The sequence below is a fragment of the Amblyomma maculatum genome, chromosome 4 (assembly GCF_055883805.1).
Source record: "Amblyomma maculatum isolate TAMU_Amacu chromosome 4, ASM5588380v1, whole genome shotgun sequence".
Lineage (NCBI taxonomy): Eukaryota > Metazoa > Arthropoda > Arachnida > Ixodida > Ixodidae > Amblyomma > Amblyomma maculatum.
In genome coordinates, this window is record NC_139347.1 from 69,652,821 (window position 1) to 69,674,186 (window position 21,366).

The following is a 21,366-nucleotide window of genomic DNA, read 5'->3' on the forward strand; positions in this document are numbered from 1 at the left end:
TTCACTGGAGGAGTTTCATATTCACAGTGTATAGAGTAGAAAAGCAAAAGTAGCGTGCATAGTGTGCTGTTTTGTGTCTTAAATTGTATTCGGAGTGCCAAGGTTGAAATAAGCAAACTGAAGTACCTGTATGTGAAAATGGTCACCTGCTTGCATGTCTTCCGAGCAGACACACAGTAACGACGTGAAACTGAAACTCGCGTGGTGTACATCGCTACTGCTTTCGGCTACACATTTAGAATTGAATTAGGGCATCTTCAATGCAAGACCACTTTGGGTTGAAATATAAAAGTCGGGGGACCAGTTCTACCGTTCAGTATTGACAACCAGAGTTTCGGAAGCTACTCAGCCCCTTCTACGCGGGCAGCTGAGAAGTCTGAGCAGCTGCGGAGAGCACCCTCCATTTTCTGTTTGTTTTTTGTAGGATGAAGGCTATTCACATATGTAAAGAGGAGCATCCCTCGAAAGCTGCTAACAGTCAGTCACATTTGTGAGCTGGATGTGCCCCGATCCAATGTGGTGCTTCTTGATTATGATCCATGGTGAACACACTCTCTTCTTTGAAGTTGATCTAATGTCATTGCTTGGTGAGGAGTGTGCATCTGTGTTTATTAACTCGAGATTGTTTTAGTACTGCCTGAAGTTTCTCACCCATGTATGATGCTAGGCACTTAAAACAAAATTTGTTGATAGCGCCTGATTGCTTTTTGGCCACGGTAGAAAACGGGTAATTCAACACATAAAAATGACTGCTATTTAATGAACACAAAAACAACTCTGTTGCCAAGTACTGCAACCATGGCCAATCGTATGATCAGCTTCAAGGAAGTGAGCTTGTTGGTCATGGGTAATATAATCCCTTTAAGAACCATCACATTGAGTTACGACACACCCAGCTTACAAAGGTGACTGCTAGCAGGCTTCTGGGAACGTCTTCCTCCGCATATATCGATGACCTTCACTCGAAAACAAAGGGAAAATGAAGGCTGCTTCCTACTATTTAACTACTTCCCAACATTTATGCTTGGGAGTCATGCCAAGATCTCTGCCAGGATAATGACCTTGCAAATGCATGCTGGAGCAAACATTTAGATAACCACATTTTTCTTGACTGAGCAAACATGTTTATTGTGTCAAATAGTAAATTAGTATCTAAGGTGTTGATGTAACAACTTTAAAAGGCCTATTCTCCAGAAAATCTTGCATAGACATCACGAGCAAAAAATCATCGGCATGTTCTTTGCAGGTGGTAGTTGGCAGGTGACACGAGCAGACACATGATGGGTCAACAGCTTGTGTGACTTCAATTCAACACATGGCATGATGGCAGCAGTTACCAGTTCGGGCAATGCTCTTGAGATGATGGGGTGGGATGGAAATCTAACTCTCGAGGACCTTCATGTCTTAGATCAGATATACAGGCACATTTATACAGCATAGTTACAGCAGGGCTTTTTTTTTTTTTTTTTCACATAATGTAGTAGCTTATGAGGGTATGCTAATGAGTAAGTGTGGTATAATAGAGGAAATTAGCGACAGAAATTTAGGTATTGATTACATGAGTAGCGAAGTGCATGTGTGGGAATGAGGATCCACAGGGAAGCCACAGATACGAGCTATTTATGCTGATGTGTCATACGCTTCATACTTGTTTACTATGGACACCTTGGCATCCGAGCAAAACTGCTCGTAAAGTGAGTATGTAAAATCAAATTGCGGGGGAAAAAATGCTGTAATAAAGTATGCTGCTTTGAATATGGGTCAGCAGTGAAGAAGTAGATGAAAGACAAATTATAGAGAGCTCCTAATAGCCATTATATTGAAAACAGTATTGTGCATTCTGAAAATCATGAGGCGTGATGGTGGCTCATGTCATGGGAATGTAGTCGACTACAATTTTTCACATCCACTGGGTTTCTAGTGAATACCTTTATCACTGCCTTCTCTTGTTTCCTAATGTAGAAAGCTTCTCATTTTGTTTTGTGTTCATTGTCTCATTCTTTGTGTAGTAGCAGAAAGAAGGCACCATACTAACCATTTGTTCTTTTCCCTTGCACCCAGCAACAGAACACACCACACTAAGCTGCTGCACTAGTTACGTGGACAAAAACATTCAACAGGGGCTTGGAATGCACATAGTTACAGTTTCGACCATTGACAAGCTGGCACATAAGATAATGCATGGCCTGGTACACTTGCTCTGAAATACTGAGTGTTATTCTACTGAAGAAGCTATTCGCAGCTGATTTAAAGGGCCATAGACACCTCATTTTTACTTGTGCATTTTAAGGTGAAAGCCTTTAATACCTCATACTTACGGCCACATCCGGCGTCCTGCCCCACTACTATAGCTGTCAATTATCTTGACTTAGCCATTCCGGGCACGTTTAGTTCTTGTTGTCTAGCGTCATGTCAGCGCGGTTGCCATTGAGACTGTCACCGTTAGTTAGTGGAGTTAGGGATGATGATAATGACAAATGATTGACTATGACGTCACCAGACAAGTCACACATATACGAAGCTGACGCCGTCAGGCGTTCGATCCCGGTGTCCGTGTGGTGCCTTTCATTTGGTGCTTCCTCAAACGCCGCACCACACAGCGTACAGAAGCAGTCGCTGTGCAGCAGGCATCAGCGGCGTTTAAAATTGGTTTACAGGAAAGAAAAGATGCACTATCCGTCACAATTTTTCTCAGACACCCTAACCGAGCCACAAAGGAAAAGGTGGGATTGAAAAAAGAGAGAAAGAGGTGCCGTAGTGGAGGGCTCCGGGACACTGCGCAATAGACTGTTTTGCCTTATCGCACTTTAGTGGTCCAAAGTGACCCCTAGAATTTCCTTCATAATGATGTGTACATGGATCAACCCGCGGCATCTGCTTATGACCACTAAATAGTTTATAATTGCATTTCTTTTTCTTGATGTCTGTGACATGTGGTTAGTGTTTAGGTCATATGAGGCATGAGAAAAACTGCAGTATGACTAGTAAAATGTTTTATCACTCAAGCTTCTAAAGCAGGCTGGCTTAAATGCTGCATTGAATTGCAGCTATGGGGCAGTGATTTCATTCGTCGTATATTATGGACATCAACTAAATGTCGTAGCTATTGTTTAATTGATGAAACCAAAACAAGATCAGAGAAGAAATTATAACTGATTTAGTGGTCATGGGTGAGGGCCACACGATAATGTATTCTTGTGTGTAATGCATCATACAAAGAAAGAAAAATGTACGAATTAGGTGTCTATCTGTGGTCCTTGAAATGCACCAAGTGGATGTGTGCCGTTGGCCTATAAGTCCACTAAAGATTCTCAAAGTGGCATGAGTTACATTTTATTTCCATATTGGCTACATAATATCACACATCTAAAGAAAAGCAGACCAAGGCCCTTGCTCTGTGAGTGGTTGGTGCTCCTTCATGCTACCGGGTTGTTTAGAGCAGCTGGTTAAAAAAATGAAAACAAGAAAACAAATTAAGGCAAACATGCAGTGACATTTTAATGTGCTAGCGTTAGAATGCTTATCACAAAAAGTGTCTGACAGTGGTGTTTGCATGCAATGCCTCGATCCCCTGGGCACCCTATGGGTATTTAGAAGGTTCATCTCCAACTTACAACTCTCCACCCACATATCAGCCTGCACTCTCCAAAGGCCTCCATCCAACCTTCATAAGCCTCCCTATACCACTAAAAAACACGGTGAAAGCAAATTTAAATGTAAATTGGTAATTTATCAGAAGCTTTGTACAGGAGATGCAAATGGCAGGCAGGCTGCAATACTAACGCATACATGCCACATAAATTGCATTATTTGATCAACTTTTCAATGCATAAACTTAACCCACTTCGAAAAAAAAAACATTGCAGGGGTTCAAACTGGCTGAACGTTGTTTACAGAGCAGAAGCTCGTTATGCATGGTCAGATACGGTTTGCTGTGGTTAACTCCTCCGTGGCTCTCTGTGAACCTCAAAGACATCACAGCTGGGTCTAGACGACACGGAAGGTTTAGAAGTTATTTTGAAAAGGAAGGTCCCAGGAGGCAAGCCATATGGGCAGTGGTGACTGTGAAGGGAAAGAATAGGCAGGGGACTGGAAGGCTGTGCGACATTGTGACAGGCAGTGTTGTGCATTTGCGGAGGATGTATAGACCGGTACGAATGAGTTTTGTCAGGTGTGTGAAGTAGAAGTGAAGCAGGGAGAAGGAAGCAAAAGCGGTACTTGGCAGCCACTTTGATGCACCAATGCAGCACCGTCTCGGCAGTCTTGGTCCAGCGTTGTGTTCTGCTTTTGCGTTTCTTTACATTGATGATGGCAGCCTCATAGGCATGCCATAGAATACTAACGTTAACGCATATATGCAGCACAAGTTTTGTTGATCAACTGTGAATTTTTATGATGTAATTCAAGTTGCTAATTATGAGAAGCACAATAACTGAACCAAAGAAAGGAAAGCTAACCAGAGAAAGCATGCTGCTTTGCTCAATGCGTTGTAATGTATTTCATTGTATGCTCATCTGATCACATTTACCTCAGTGCAGGCGGTTCCAGAGGGACAATCCAAATGACCTACAATGCATGAAACGGAAATTGAAGGTTGTAAAAATTAATCTCACATCGCGAGTGATACATTTTGCAAAAAAGGCACAAAAATAAGTGTCAGCTGATTTGAGGCGAATTTCAAGTACTTATTAGTTTTTGACATGTTGCATTACATAGACACAGCATAATTACGGCTGTCTAATATAATGAAAAGAGAACTACTGCACCGAATTCTCATTGTACCTCTAAGAGATTGTATATCAGCTTCTTGAATATTTAACATGAATGTTTAGTTGTTGCTGCATTCCTGAAGTTGTGATGGTTGAATGGAAAAAGCAGCTGGATGCCTTATTTTGCATGGCACATGCTAAAATAGATAAAATGTATCATACTTGTCCTTGGCGCCAGCGATCCCGGGCATGGAGCAGCAGGGGATTTCGCAGTTCTTTTGGAAGGAATGCGGAGCATAACGGTTGTAGAGCCCCCAGATGCTGTTCATGAGCTTCGGGTTGTACTTTGGCAGTGTTGTTTCGACGGCTGCAAAGTGTAAAAATGTGTCTTAGTAGCTCTGCAAGCATCCTTTTCTTACTTTAATGCGCATCTTTTATCAAAGGAAGGTATCCCTTTCATGGACATTTCACTGATTCATCTGGAGAAGGCCTTTTCCTTTTTATTTGCACATGTGCATAGTGCAGTGAAAAATACTATATACATGTTCACTTGGCCTAATTGGGGCGAGATTGTGCAAGATTGCATAATCCACTATTCGATGCAATCCAATTTATGAATTATATCATTTTGGCAACCCAAGCTGTGTATGTCTTGCACTGAAATAGCCAACTGAAGAAGTATTCTCGGCAGCATAACGAGAAAATAAACAAAGCCGGAATTAGATTGTAGATTAAGCCATCAGAATTACTAACGATGTGAGACAGACACAATATGTCAGACGTGTCATCACTGGAACTTACTGCTAGTTGGTGGTTCATAGATGACGCCAACATTTTTTGACTGCTCGTCAGTGAGCTTCTTGTGGAGATCCATGGTTGAGTGCATTGTGTATGGAATGGATGCCATGGCTGCAAGCAACAAACATGGGCATGTATTGGTATGTTTTCCACATTACACATTCAGTGGCAGAAATGCACCAATGACTGCTTGATTCCATCATCATCATCATCATCATCAGCCTGATTATACCCACTGCAGGGCGAAGGCCTCTCCCATATTTCTCCACTTAACCCGGTTCTGTGCTAGCTGCATCCACTTGACCCCTGCGAACTTCTTAATCTCATCCGCCCACCTAACTTTCTGCCGCCCCCTGCTACGCTTTCCTTCCCTTGGAATCCAGTTTGTTACCCTCAGCGACCATCGGTTATCCTCTCTTCGCACTACATGTCCTGCCCATGTCCATTTTTTCTTCTTAATTTCCACTAGAATGTCGGTAACTTGAGTTATTTCTCTGACCCACTCTGCACGCTTTCTATCTCTTAACGTTACCCCTACCATTTTTCGTTCCATAGCCCTCTGGGTTGTCCTCAACTTAAGTAGAACTCTCTTGGTTAGCCTCCACGTTTCAGCCCCATAGGTGAGTACAGGCAAGATGCAACTGTTGTATACTTTCCTCTTGAGCGATACCGGTAAGCTGCTAGTCATAATCTGCGAGTGCTTGCCAAATGCGCTCCATCCCAATCTTATTCTTCTTGTTATTTCCTTTTCATGGTCCGGATCTGCGGTTACTATCTGTCCTAAGTAGACATATTCGCCTACTACTTCCAGTATTTCGCTACCTAATGTTAACTGCTGTTCCTTCCCGAGGCTGTTGAACATTACCTTAGTCTTCTGCATATTGATTTTCAAGCCTACCTTTCTACTTTTTCTGTCTAGGTCATCAATCATTATTTGCAGTTCATCCCCCGAGTTGCTTAGCAAGGCAATGTCATCAGCAAATCGCAGATTACTGAGGTATTCTCCATCTACCCTTATCCCTAACTGCTCCTATTCCAAGTCTCTGAATACTTCCTCTAAACAAGCTCTGAATAGTACTGGGGAGATTGTGTCTCCTTGCCTAACACCTTTCTTTATGGGAATTTTGTTGCTTTCTTTATGGAGAACTATGGTTGCTGTGCAGCCACTATATATATATCTTCCAGCACTTTCACGTACGGCTCGTCTACCCCCTGATTTCGCAATGCCTGCATCACCGCCGAGGTTTCAACTGAGTCAAATGCTTTTTCGTAATCAATGAATGCTATGTATAAGGGCTGGTTATATTCCGAGCATTTTTCTGTCACCTGTTTGATGGTATGGATATGATCGATAGTAGAGTACCGTTTCCGAAACCCTGCTTGATCCTTTGCTTGATTGCAGTCTAAGGTTGTCCTGATTCTATTAGTGATTACCTTAGTAAATACCTTATACGTAACAGACAGTAAGTTGATTGGTCTGTAATTTTTAAGGTCCTTAGAGTCCCCTTTCTTGTGAACGAGGATAATGTTTGCGTTCTTCCATGGTTCCGGTACCGTCGATGACACCAGGCACTGCGTATACAGGGTGGCCAGTTTTTCTAGCACGATATCCCCCCCCGTCCTTCAGCAAATCTGTAGTTATCTGATCCTCTCCGGCTGATTTCCCCCTTTTCATAGTTTCTAGTGCTTTCTTGACCTCGTCCTTCGTCACTGGTGGAACGTCGGACTGTTTTTCCCTACCGCCAATCTCATTACGGTCCTGACTACTTTGGCTACTGTAGAGATCTGTATAGAACTCCTCGGCTACTTTGACTATCTTGTCCATATTAGTGATGACGTTGCCCGCCTTGTCCCTTATCGCATACATCTGGTTTTTGCCTATGCCCAATTTCTTCTTTACCGCTTTAAGGCTTTAAGGATTCCATACATGAGCTGTTTTTGCTCTTCCCTCTCGCACCTGCGGCAAGAAAATGGATCCCACCATGGTGGCTCTCACTGGTCGGGGCGCTCGACTGTTTATTGAACCAGGCAACTGAGGTTTGATTCCGGCCGCATTTCGATGGAGGCGACTGTGTATTGTGCAATGCAAGGCGACTGTGTACTATGCGGTTTAGAACTCCAGGTGGTCGAAATTATCCAGAGCTCTACTACGGTGTGCCTCATAGCCTGAGTTGCTTTAGGACGTAAACCAAGCCCAGAAAATTACTTTTATGTCGGTGCCATGTGCACTAGGACACAGTGTAATTGAATGAATACATTTGTTGTGTAGCAAACCCGGGTTCATTTGGATCTGAAAAGGCCGGAAAAGATGTCCAAACTAACAAATTGCTTGAAGAAACTGCCAAAAACCGCCATTTAATAGTACAGTTACTTGGTGAACAACCTTGGCGGCGGTCGTCACCTTGCTAAAACGTGAGAAACAACGGCGATTTTGCGTAGTTTCATTATGTGTTCTGCTGCTCGCACACTGTTTCGGAACATCAGCATAGAACTGCTCCAAATTGGTAAAGGCCTCCGCAGCCGCCTTCAAACAAAGTGCTGTGAGGGCAGCAGTGGAACCTTACAGGCTCCATCCCCATCTCGTGAGAATAGGCTTCACTGCACGAACTGCGAGCAGGGCGTGGCGAGCGCACATTTAGCGCACTGACGTACAAGGAAACTACCGCAGCTAGGTTTGGCCGCTACAAATTCTATCTATACCGAGGGGGACACAAGTAATGAAAACTCGTCCACACGTGGTGAGATAATCGACGCGCCAGTAAATGTCCGAAAGTGTAGAGCTCGGCTGGCTGACATGTGCCGCTGCCGCAGATTGATTCAAAACTCGGAACGATGGAAACCGGAACTATGGGCCATCGGAACGTCGACACGTCTAGAATCCGCCTTTTGCGCGAGTTTTCTGCGCATGCGCGAAGCCCCAGCGGCGACTGATGAAAACACATTGAGAGGCGTCGACGGCGCTTCTCGTCGCCGCACTCATAGCCAACGCACGGGGGCTGGAGGCGCGGTACGTTCACAGCCTCGGTAAAACGATGCCAACCACCTGTGCCGCTTACGGCTGCCACTCTCGAGGCGTGCCGGGATGCAAGACGCGTTTTGTTAGGTTTCCTTCGGCGAGCCGCGACCTGCAACGGCGTGAAGCTTGGATTAGGGCAACCAAGCGTCAAGACGTGAATGGGCGACCTTGGCAGCCGACTGCGTGCTCTCGACTGTGCGAAAAACACTTCGTTACAGGTACAGCCGCCCTGATTTTTAACAATATAGCGCGAGCGTCGACCAAACTGCTGCTCAGCGCCTTATAACGGTGATAAGCGTGCAACACGGCGAGAGTTCGCGCACGCGCACGAAGAGAGAGCGTCTTCTGCTACGCTGTTCGGATCACAAAGACACACGCCCTGCCACAATATCTGTTTGCGACGTTCCACATTCTTGCGCATGCACTAACTCTCGCCGTGTTGCACGCTTATCGCCGTTGTAAGGTGCTGACCAGCAGTTTGGTCGATGCTCGCGCTATATTGTTAAAAATCAGGGCGGCTGTACGTATGCATCTAAAGGAAATGTGCATGATGAAAAGTTTCTTCCGGAGTTTGCACCACCAGTGATAGCCGCAATGAGCACTTGTTCGGCGCGTCTGATGGCGATGTATTTTGTCGTTTATTTTTTTTATGTGCGAAGGGGCCGGGTAGTGCAGATATCAGAGGTTGCTGTGTGCTCTAGACCGTAATATTTAGCATGTTTTATCGCGACTGCCGTCTGACTAAAAAAGAAAAAGTTGGACGTTTGTTGTGATGCACCGCCGTTCGCGAGCCGAGTGGTTGAGCTGGTCATGAGGCTCGCGAACGGCAGTGCATTAAAACGCCGTATTTTTTTTTTCTTGTTAGTGAGGTGGCAGTCACGATAAAACATGCTAAATATTACGGCCTAGCGCACACAGCCGCCTGTGATATCTAAGCTACCTAGCCCTTTCGCACATAAAGATAAGAAGGGACAAAATACATCGCCTTCAGGCCCCGGTGCAACTGAAGCAATCACGCACCGAAGAAATCCTCATTGCATCTATCACTGGTGCGCTACAGCCTGGGTGAAAACTCCAGTAGGTACTTTTCATCATGCCTATTTCGCTTAGATGCATACATACCTGTAGTATCTGTGTTTTTGCCGCTCGGAGCATATGACGCACTTGACACTTGCACGACGCACAGTATTTTTTTTTAAATTAAAGGCTCGCCTTCGTGCACGCCAAAGCATCCGGATTTTGTTCCTTTGGTGTACGAATTATCAGATGCACTTCGTTAGGGAGCTTGATAATCGTCGTCTTCGTCCAACCGTTTGCAACGTCAATGAGTCTCCTGGAGGGTTCATGCTCGTTCACTTGCAGAGTGGATCGCTCTGGACGTAGAACAGGGTTGGTTCCTGACCGAGATGCGCATCAGATATGTAGGAGATTCACATGTGTCACCAAGTTGTTGATTCCGCAGAAATCGCGGCGGAGGCAGAAATGAACATTGGAGATCCTTTCACAACAGAGTGACCATTCTCTGCGCACCGAGAACCTTTTCACCACTGCGACCACATCCGTTCTGACTCCTGAGGCCAGAAACCGGCTACAGCTCTGAATCATTCATTGCCAGAAAAATGCAGCGCGTTTCCTGCAGGTGTGCATTCCGGCCGGTACAATGCCCTTTTCACGGGGTGTGTATATGTGACTCTCTGCCGATCTTCGTGGATGAAATCCTATAGCTGCACGGTTGTAGATGACGCGAGGAGGAAGCGACGCCCATTGCACCATGCCGGCGCCGCGGTGACCGCATTGTGCTCGGTAACTCAAGACACCCCGCGCATATGCGCCGCTCAAAGTCACAGGAGACGATTCCACCTAGCTCTGCAGCATCAACAAACCCCTGGCTGCTTTGCCCTTTGAGATCCCTCTCTCTCTCTCTGCCCCCCCCGCTCTCCTGTCTGCCGAAAACCTGCACGCTGAGAGCGTCTCATTCTGTCACGTCGAACACGGCCCGCGCTACACGCTCTTACAATACGAAGATAGTATATGCGTACGTGCGTTATGAGTGGATTGTGAAAACGTTCTACCTTCCCCCATACTGCGTGAACATGATATGCTGCAATCACTGTCACTACTTGCCGCTACGAGGCCAAAAAAGGGGGGAAGCTTTCGCTTTCTACCAGCGTTGGCGTGGCCATTTCGTATGGTGCGCTCTCGCGTCGTCTGCTACACTGCCGCTCAATGTGTTTCCCGCCCGCTCCCGCATGATGGCGCCACATCCTCGCGCAAAAGGCGGATTGCACGCTCGTCACGGGTAAGGCGTCACAGGCGCGTAGAACGTCGCTTTCTTTATCGCTCGTTGCATCCATAAAACGACATGGCCTCCGGTCGGGATTCTGAATTCGCGAGCGTCCGGCAATCTTGGACGTAAGCTTGTGTGAAATGCGAGGCATAGCATATTCGTGCTCTGGCAGCGTGTTATAAAAAAAAAAAAAAAGAAAAAAGAAAGAAAGAAAAAAGCAGTTGCTAACTGTGCACAGTGCTGCGTGTGCATTATTCCGCTGGACAGTAAGCAGAATCAGTTTTTCATATTTGACAACAGCAAACAAGCCAGAGGTATCGAAATTCTTGCCGTTTTATTTCGCTTGGACGGTTAGCCTTTATTTAGGTAAGCAGAAAATACTTAACAGACTATTTTCTGTCACGGAAGAATTGCGTCCGTTAATGAAAACTAGTTTTTTGCGACTATAGTGGTGAAACTTCGTTTTACTTTGCTAATCCTCTCCGGCAAAACTGTACACATTCTTCTGTAGAAATTTTTAGCATTTCGAGAATAATCGCATCTTCGGGCTTACAGTAGGCTCATTCCCGCCTGCTGCTCTTGAGATCCTTTAAAGGGTAAGAACGCAAAAGTTTCGTTGTGTACAATGCTACAATATCTGTGGAGTGATGCGCAGCACATGCAAAGAGAGGCAGTAAACAATTTATAATTGATTTTCGCCCCACACATTTTTCGGATTCTGCCGTAAAACTGCTGTGACGTGTTTGACTCGATGCGGTCGCCTGAGGCGTACAAAAACGGCAGTATGGTCGCTTCTTTGTTTATTTTAATTCGTACTGCGAGCCTTCCCAATATGGCTAAATGACGAAGTAAATTAGCGGTAACTATATGTCTCGAGTGACCAGAGCTCGTCTGTTACATCGGCCGTCGCTTGGCGGATGAAACGGAAGCTGCACAAGAAAAATTCAGTTATAGATTATGTAGCTGGTGTGGGTAAATTTCATGTCGCGATTCAAGTGCACTGCTGCCTTGCGCACTGTTTCGAAGAGGAAAAAAAAAAAAAAAACGCACCAAAAAAGCTTGATCTCTCTATACTCCTAAACTAGCTGTTTCTGCTCTCTAACAGTGTACATGTCAAGAAACCGTCGGTCAAAAAACGCTGTGTTCGAAAATCTGCATGGAAATACAGTGAGCGATATGTCTACATGGAAATTCATATAGCTGAAAACTTGCAATATATGACAGTACTCTCGAATTATGTATGTCCTTGTAATTTCACCTATGTGCACCATCATTTAAGGATCCTTTTTAGCTCCACAATGTCAACTTGATTCCGATTCCCGTGTGTGGAAACGTGTGCTATGCCCAGTTTATGCTTGTGAAACGCTTTTCTGAACTGAGTCACATACGCGGAAGCTATCATTAACCACAAAAATCAATTTAGGAAGGCTTCCCCCGTCTAGCCTGTGTCGCCCCTCGTTATTACCTTTCAATCTCTGTCGCTAAATGACGATATCGAAGAGTATTGAACAAAAGAGAACTATTTTGCCGCGTTCTTAATAGAGGTTGAAACTGTACTGTCAGTACATTGTTAGCATGTACTCTTTCCTCTTAAAAAGAAAAAAAATGTTTCTGCACCTAAGAGATGCGCAGAGGCCTACTAGTAGACTGGTAGACTGGTACAAAAAGGCAAAAGGTTAAGGACTACTTTCGATTGAACAACCCGGTTCACGACAGAAACATAACCAAATGGCAGATAATTGTTTCTACAAAGGTTATAGCCAACTTGTAAAACTTAACGTTACCGATGAAACAAATGTTTAAGGCCCCGAGAGTTTGCGTTGAAGCCAAAATTTTATATCTATTTGGGAAATAAAACAATATTAAATTTACAACAAAAATAGCGCGGTTTTCCCAATTGTGCACATAACCCAAGGAAGGTCGAGCCCTGGAAAACTTAGAAAGTCGCAGGTCAGTCAAGTATCGGTAAAAATGGCGCCTGTCATATTAAAAAGTTGTAAAGACGCCTCAAATAATTATCCTCAGGCATGATTACGTCCACAGCTGATAAATTGAGGCTTATGTAACAGATTGTTTGTGGGGTAAAATGATTTCCCGGGGAAGCATTATTTTACGGCATCAAGGATGATATTACGTTGGTTACGTACTTCTCGGTATGGTGAATGAGTTTTGGCGCAGACACGACAACTTACAAATGGCGTTACGTTCGTTCGCGTGCTACTTTCACGAATGACATTAAAATTTATGCAGATGTGTCAAGCGTTGTTTTATAGCGCTAGAACCCTGCTACGTCTAAATGGATTTATGACTTTCGTGACGTCACGTTTAGCGCGCGAAAGCGTGCTTGTTTTGACGCGTGCATGACCTCTGCGTCTTTGAACCAGTGTTGGACCAAGGACGCCAGAGAGACGGCCCAGTTTTTCTTATCAGCGGGGCCCGTGTCAGTGCGCATGGACAGCAACCACCGCACGTGTGATGATCATGATCGCCATGCAAGCCGTAAAGCTGCTAACGGCCTTTCCGTCTCCTTGGCGGTAGCGGCGGAGCGCGTGCCGCATGTGACCCAGATAAAAAAAGTTTCGCTGACGTCAGAGCTATCGCGCCCGAAAGCGCCGCGTCATCGTGCGCAACGGAGCCTTGTTTCCCTCTCCCTCTGTCCGGGACAATGGCGTAAACGCTCTCGCGAGAACACGGCAGAAAAATCGGGTATGCACCCAGGGGCTTTATTTGTGCGTCGCGTGATTTCCTTAATTGAAAGGGGCCTCTGGCTGCAGCTATTTTCGCTGATGCCGAAAGCAGGAAATGTTAAATGGCTACATTTTCAGTGAATATTTACTTACTAGTCTCGGTAAGCAGAACGAGAATTGATCGCGTCGCTTCGCATATTAATGGCGTATGCTTCTTTGCGGACGACCACTTGTCAGCTTCGTTATTTTTCGCAGTGCAGTTGCGCTAAGCATGAACTCGCAGATAACACAGGCATCCCTGGAACATCCCAGTGATTCCGATGATTGGAGATTGGGATGTCCTAGAGAAGTCCGGAGAAGACCCTAAGAAATCCCGAAAACATACCAAGTGAAACGAGGAGGGACTTCAGGATGTCCAAAACAATACCGCTCTGGGACATGTTTGGGGTTATTTGGGAGCTTATTGGGACATTGCTTAGGAGGGTTTCCTCGGCATAGACTACTGAATTTTTCATTGTTATTCTAAGCTCTGCCTCAGGGGCCTTTTATGAAGCGTGAGACTATGATGTTCTCCAAAAATGCTTTTGTTTCCAGTTCTTCCTTATAAAAGTATTTCTGAGCCCGTGTTGGTGTTCTGGCTGAAAAAAAAATAGTGTAATAATGTATTCGATGAACAACACTGCTGTGCCCGTAATTCAGTGATATCTGCATGCCTGCATGGTCCTGGAGTGTTTTAGATACACGAGGAATGTTGTATTGTTACGGGGTGGGCAAGCCGGTGAACCCAGGAGAAAGAGAACTGAGATGATGTTCGATGACAGTGAGATGACGTTTAATGAATCGCGGCAGGCCTAACGCGAGCGCTCCTACCAGCTTCTTCCTCGTCCGTAACATAACCCGGGGCCATCGAGCGATCGTCCCGATCGTCGACGAGGAAGTTTGCCGATGTTGATGAGTTCATGGCATGACGATGGGTGTCTCTGGATGACTGAAGAAGAAGAGAACGGCTTGTCGGCAATATGATTCCCGATGAAGCCTGGCCCAAGACGCTTTCGGGCCACAGGTCGCCAAGACCCGATGGCGGAGGCCGAGGCACGCACAGCAAGGCATTGGCTGGGGAGGACGTCTTCAATTGTAGCGGCGTCTTGGGTCGTGGGATTTTTGGTTGGCACATCTGGTCAGTCTGGTCACATATGGTCGTTCGGTTCTCTTGTTGTATTGTGGTCATGTGTGGCGTCTAGGGTCAGTCTGTCCTTCGTCGTGCCTTGTGGTCGGAGGGGGACGGGGCGGAGGAACGGCAAGGTCTTGGTGGGTCCGGCAGGCTGGGGACGATCCATGCAATGCCTCCTAACCTTCCGCCGACGGCTAAAGAAGACAGAGGGCGCCGAAGCTCCTGGCCAGGATGAGAGGTGATGACTTACCCGGTACCTTCAACCAAAATGTTACAGGGCGGCAAGCCGGTGAACCCAGGAGAAAGGGAACTGAGAGATGATCGATGAAAGTGAGATGACGTTTAATGAATCGCGGTGGGCCTAGCGCGAGTGCTCCTGCCCGCGCCACTCCCCTTCTTCCTCGTCCGTAACAATATATTCATTAAAAACTCACGCACACTCCTAATTCTTGTGCACACATCCACCTGTTACGAAGCAGGAGCAGTCGCCGGCCTAAGGTAAGCACATGTGCTTGCCTGAGGTACTTCTATATATACTCCCTCACAAGGGCGTCGCGGTATGTGACACGGGCAGAGGCATATTTTATATTACTTTTGGGTAGCCTCACCATAATATATGTAGATCAGCAAAGTTAAATAAAGATAAAATGTTTCCGTGAATAGTTATTTATTTGCAGTACAATTAATCATGGTCACATGCAATGTTTTGTTAATTGAGCCTCTTCATTTCTTTGTCGACAATACAAATAGAGTGATTAATAGAGCTGTTTTTTCTTCGTCGAAGTTGGGCGCCACACTAGTGGGGCGCCACACTTAACTACCGCAACATATGCCTTTTTGCGAACTTGTGATCCATATAGGATCTTAGCCCTCATATCCTAGTAGGCTGCACGTAATGCAGCATATCGCGTGGCCTTTATTATTTCCAGAGCATCCAATTCATGTTTTACCTAATGAAATTATGAGTTTACATTTGCTGTTTATATGCTCTGAAAAACCACAATGGACAATCAGTTGCAATTCCGCTACAAAAACTATGTCGGGTAAGTGCAATCGAAATTTTAGTTAGCAATTCTTGAGTAACGTAGTAAGGACGGCGCCAATTATTTCTAGCTAGATTGACAAACAGTGTACTTTGGTGGTGGTGGTGGTGGTGACTATGGTTTATTTATTGGGGAGGGGATACTGGTCACGTCTTATGTTGGCCATCTTTGTGTGTTTGGCATTGGAGCTTTCGTGCGATATGAAGCATGATCCAAACTGTTTTGGAATGTATGTAGCATGTTCCTAAAGGGGAAGCTAAATTGAACATCCTACATATTTTCTTTGGAGGTTAGAACACATCCCAGAAGGGAGCTCGCGGGGACATTCTGCGAATGACCCTGTTAGGATGTGGGAGGTGGGGATTTATACGGGATGTCCCTGGGAGTTGGCGTGTCTGGGATGTCATGTGGGGGCTACTGATTTATGTGTAGTGCATTACACTGCAATCCCTGTAATGTAGCGCGGGCTTTTTCAGCATGTAGGACGTGCTGCAAACGGCGTGAAGATGAATGACGACTGCGCATTAAGTTGAAGACGGGTAACTCCATGGAATCCTTGGTTAATGCCTGGCCTCCCTTAAATTCCTGCTTACACTGCTTCTTGATCGTTTCACCGTTTGCCATCTGGGGAAATGGGTGGGTGGATCGCTGTCTGTGTTTGTCGCGTAAATAACATCCTTCTCATCCTTGGAGACATGTCTGAACACCTTTCTACATTTTAACGCGTTAGCGTTGAGAGCGAAGAGTCACGAACATGACGCTTGCCGGTGCAAGCTGGCAGCTGACGAAGCCGAGCACTGATTCCTCGATTTGTGCGACTTAGCGAGCCCTTAACGCGCGGTTCAGGTGTCCACAGAAACAAGTGTGACAGATGCTGCATCTTTCCCTTCCTGTGAACCAATTATTATTATTATTATTATTATTATTATTATTATTATTATTATTATTATTATTATTATTATTATTATTATTATTATTATTATTATTAGCGAGCCCATGCGATTCAGAAAATTGGGAGGAGCTGTCTACTCGGGTTCCTCATTTGAGGAACCTTCCACTGACCTTGGATGCCAAGTCAGGCACGTTACCCTTAGGCCACGCAGGCACGTTCGTACGGCTTGGTTAAAGCGGGGCTTTTTACGCAGGATGGTAGCCTACGCTATCGCGTCATACCCTTTAATAAGGCGGAGCTTAAGTGTCCACCATAATTTTCTCTCGCCGCAATCGGATCCGTGCCTTCGGTGTTTCAACGTGTTCGACATGACGTGCCGACGTTTTAGACACTACAGAAAGAAAAAAAAAAAAAAGGCACGGGCCTCCTTCATTCAATGTGCTTCTTTTAGTACGATTTTTCGCTTATCAAAAGATAAACACCATCTCGCTCAAGTACAAGTTTTGTTAAATTAGCTTTAATAGCTATGGTAAAGAAGCCGGCGATTTACAGGGACCGTTTCTCAGTGGACATGGGTCTGAAGATCCGCATTTCTAATATACAGTGCAACATGCAACTACTTACAAGGTAATCATGTACATTAACAAGAATGTCAGAGAGCGAAAAGGCTGGATATGTTCAAAGACGTTTATTTTTTGTCTTTTCCTTCTGTAAATGACAGGATATCAAATACACTGGTTCTGTTTCCTAATACATTGTGCTCTTGCGATTCTTTCTTGCTTCTGGATCTCTCTGTCTTTTAGTGGTTCTGTGATGATGTTCAGAAATTGCACTTCAGCTCGACTCTCAGAAACTGAATTCAGTTAGGGCTTGTGGCATACAGGACACATATTTTTCGGGTCTTATACGTATTTTTTTTCTGCAGTTTGGGAAATAAAAGTCAGGGGACATCTTTTTAACTCAAATTTAGTTACAAATTGGAAAACTCGGGAGAAAATGTAACATGAATCGGGCTTTGTCGGATGATCTTTTTCAGGGAACTTCTATTAGCTTTCTAAGTGATGGTATTTAAGCGGGACGTAAAATGCCGCATAGTTTGACCATTATTTAATAACTACACGAATATGGCAATCTTAATCAAGCAACTCTTTACTAAATCAGACTTTTCCTTCTTTTCTATCAAAATTTTGTCTTGCACATAACAAATGCCATATATACGCAGGACATTTGCGTCCATGCAAGAATTTTTTATCTTGCACTTTGCGACAACATTGTTCAACATAGCCTTCGAGCAAGATCTCATTAGCGTGAGTAGCGCCGCCCGCTTTCTGGCCTCTCGCTTCTGAAACAGCGGTAAAAAAAGATTAATGTGGGCAATTTTCCGAAAACGCCCAGAATATAAGCCGAATATATCCGCAAACTTTGGTACGGTGCATGCAGCTTCGTGCAATGAAAAGCGTACTTACGCTGTCTAGAAGGCGCATCTCGGTAGTAATGAGTTTAACCAGATATATGTAGAAGCGCGTTCGGGTACAAGAATCGAGTAAAATCGGGTTTTATCCGGAGACTCCCACGCTACCATTTTGCTGACTCTCGCACTACTTTATATGTATATACCGGAAAAAAGAAGAGCCAACACCGCTGTGAAGGTTACTCGCTTGCACTTTGGTTTGCTTTGTAGGCTTTAACGTCCCAAAGCGACTCAGGCTATGAGAGACGCCGTAGTAGAGGACTCCGGAAATTTCGACCACCTGGGGTTCTTTAACGTGCACTAACATCGCACAGCAAACGGACGCCACATAGTTTCGCTTTCATCGAAACGCAGCCGCCTGCGGTCGGAATCGAACCCGGGTACTCCGGCACAGTAATCTCACTTGTATTTTCAAAATTAATCAAATTAGTGGTTAAGTGGAGTAACTTGTTCTGACATTTTGGTTGCCCGCATGTGTTTACCTCGCCTCTACAGCCATGCATGTACAGTTCTCCAAGTTTTTAGTCATATCACGGAAACGTCGACCTCATGCAGGACCACAGAGGCTAAACGGCCGAGAGTTCGCGCATGCGCACAGATCGTTTTCCAGTTGCAGTGTCACCTGTTCACAAAATTTGAGAGCCGTACCTCTCGAATACAACCCTTAGAGAGTGAATATTTTGCAAAATGAACGTGATTGAATCATCACACATGCGAAAGCGCGTGGCTGACTTGCTGCTGCACAGCCCGTTCTTTTTTTGCTCAATGCTGCAGCTGGACCTTGGCACCTTTACGCTTAAGTTCCCTCTCAGTGAGCGAACGCACATCGACGGTGGTATGTTCCGATTTGATTCTACATAACTTAGTTTGGGAAGGTAAAAAGGAATGAAGATAACATTCCTCAGCCCACGCTGTTTCAGACACAACGGGCTTTTGTTTCGGCATACAATGTAGTGTCGGCGAGAAAAAGAAAGAAAAATAACATTGTCAAGCCCGGCAGAATGAATGTTATCCTCGACGTCAACGAAGCGACCGTTTTGTACAGAACATATTCTTTGGAAAATGATTGGAAATAAAAAGAAAATGGCCCTGACTGCATTTTATGGACATTATCTAAACGTCAGCACTGTTGTTCTTCATGAGACGGATGTGACATGTATGTAGTTGCGCACTGAATGATCGACCACATCCTGAACAATACGTGTCAGAGACGCAGTCAAAAAATAGCTACGCGTTTTTCAGTGCCATTGTTTCCATCCTTTTCTTCCTTCCTTTCTTAAACCTGCAAACAAGACTTCTGCAACTTCACTTCGAATGTGAAGGAATCGCCCGTTTTACAAGTTACGTGAAAATGTACCCCTTGCCTCTATTCTACCTTTCTGTCCTTTCCGTCACACTATACTGCGAGCTAGGACCTTATCTTTGACAGCGTCTTTGCCTTTTCTTTTTTTTTTCCGAACTGCTCTGATGCCGTCGAGTGCATGGCGACAAGAACTGCCTATCTTAGACAATACCCCGAGCCCTACAGCTGTATATCGCATGCCAATGGGGAAAAAAAAATGTCGATAAAGGATACGATAATTACGAGTTGTCTTGGTCGCGCGTCTGCAGCTATCTGCGTGCACGTGCAAAGCGCGTGAAACGTAATTATATGCATATCTCCACGCGCGGAGAAGAGCGTTCCGCAAAAACGCGCCCATTGAGAGAAGGAGCTTGTCCAGTGCCGACACTCAACTGCCCAGAGATTGCGCTCGCGGGAACCTGCGGCTGGCAATAAAGCCTGGAGGTAAACCAAGAGATAACACTGTTCGTAGTCCGAGTGTGGACCCCGTGCTTCACAACAGGCAATGCGAACATCTCGGTCATTGCTCATGTTTGGTTCGACAGCTTCCTTTCCAGCCGAAACCGCATCCGCCCTTCTACCGGGTTGTAAGTTTGGTGCGATAATCAGAGGTAGTTGATACTCGCCTCTCGATGAGCTGCTGTCATGCAGCGGGCAGACTGGCGATGAGACAGAGCTCACAAGAGCGCCTGTGGAACTGTGAACCCTCAGTTTCGCTCTGAAAAAGAAAAGAGAGAAGAAGCGTCATCCGACGTTTCTTCACTGTGTCCAGTGTCATGAACAGCTACTAGCGAATCACATTTTTTTTAAACCACGCGCTAATGAGGAATCTTAGGTGCACAGCAGCATATAATTAATCCGTAAGGACGCGTCACTGGCGTCATTATATGTAAAAACGTACGCAGCCCAACGCCCACTGCGCATGAGGATAACGGTACAAGCGTGACATCATTGCGAATGTATGGCGATGTAATTACCTTTTGTCAATCAGTGTGAAGTGCAACTGTGCCCCGTAGCGGACGCCGCAGAATGAAGCGGACGGACCCGCCGCGCAGTTTCGCTTTGACGACGAAATGGTGCGCAGCTTCGCCGCTGAGGCCTTGAGCTCCCGGCACGTAATGGTTGACGCTGGTGTGGAGGATCGAACGGCAAAAACGACTAGCTGGGATCGCTGGGTGTGCGGAGGGGACTAGAGAGGAACGCGGTCACTTCGCTGAGCACCCTAACGACTCGCTGGACTCGTTAGAAGTGATAAAGCCGCAGCTCGGCGGTGCGATAGTCGGAGAGGTGGTTATCCACGACAGCGCTGATAATTCCCTAGGCAACAAAAGACGCGGTGGCAGGGGAGGAAAAGGAAATAGTCTAAAAGTATATCAGACGTTTTCTTTGTTAGGCATGAAATTAAATATACTGCTGTGCGAGTCGGCTCTTTGTGATGTTTATTTTCCTCAGTTGCTGATAAAAAAGAAAATGACGAGTCCTGAATTTACGCAAGATATATAAGGAAACAGACATGGCGGCTGCCTGAAAGAGGGAATGAAATATGCCTCCTTGGCACTCCTGTAGAGCAGCTTGTTGTCTTTAGCAGTCGGCGCGCTGTAGATCAGTCGCAGTGGCTGCAACATGTGCTGAGAGAGATGTAAACGAATATATTTTTAATGCGCTGTAACATTAGGTAGGTACCGCACTTAGCCCCTTAGTTGGGCTGAATGTGTGCAGGTGCGCGCGCTCGTGTGTGTGTGTGGGGAGGGGGGATGATCCTAACGCTAAGCAACCCCACTTAGCCAAATTGTATGAAGTCCAGCCAATTCAGTGCTTCATTTCTTGGAAGTAACCGTCAGCCGACTTTATCAAAATGAAGGGGCACTTGATCGCGTTGTTGTAGCACAGGCGACCCAGAATCCTTGGTATCGTTTAACTATTCCCCATAGAGGAAAAAAAGGGGAGGGG

General features: G+C 45.5%; 1 protein-coding gene across 1 annotated transcript; it reads right to left on the reverse strand.

Moving 5' to 3' along the window:
- Positions 1-3,308: 3,308 nt before the first annotated feature.
- Positions 3,309-20,605, reverse strand: LOC146191348 (uncharacterized). The gene is made up of 6 exons (XM_084599917.1): positions 20,394-20,605; positions 20,043-20,134; positions 5,511-5,618; positions 4,932-5,076; positions 4,529-4,566; positions 3,309-3,442 (listed from the first exon to the last, which is right to left on the reverse strand). The coding sequence occupies exons 3-5, from the start codon at positions 5,614-5,616 to the stop codon at positions 4,530-4,532; spliced, it is 288 nt and encodes a 95-aa protein (XP_084456043.1). The 5' UTR covers positions 5,617-5,618; positions 20,043-20,134; positions 20,394-20,605; the 3' UTR covers positions 3,309-3,442; position 4,529.
- Between the last annotated feature and the right edge of the window lie 761 nt (positions 20,606-21,366).

Excerpts from the sequence above, each read along its gene's own strand:
- LOC146191348 (XM_084599917.1), bottom strand. The coding sequence starts at position 5,616 with ATGGCATCCATTCCATACACAATGCACTCAACCATGGATCTCCACAAG. Across the intron at positions 5,077-5,510 it reads CTATGAACCACCAACTAGCA|CCGTCGAAACAACACTGCCA; the intron begins GTAAGTTCCAGT and ends TACACTTTGCAG. Across the intron at positions 4,567-4,931 it reads ATCGCTGGCGCCAAGGACAA|GTCATTTGGATTGTCCCTCT; the intron begins GTATGATACATT and ends CATGCATTGTAG.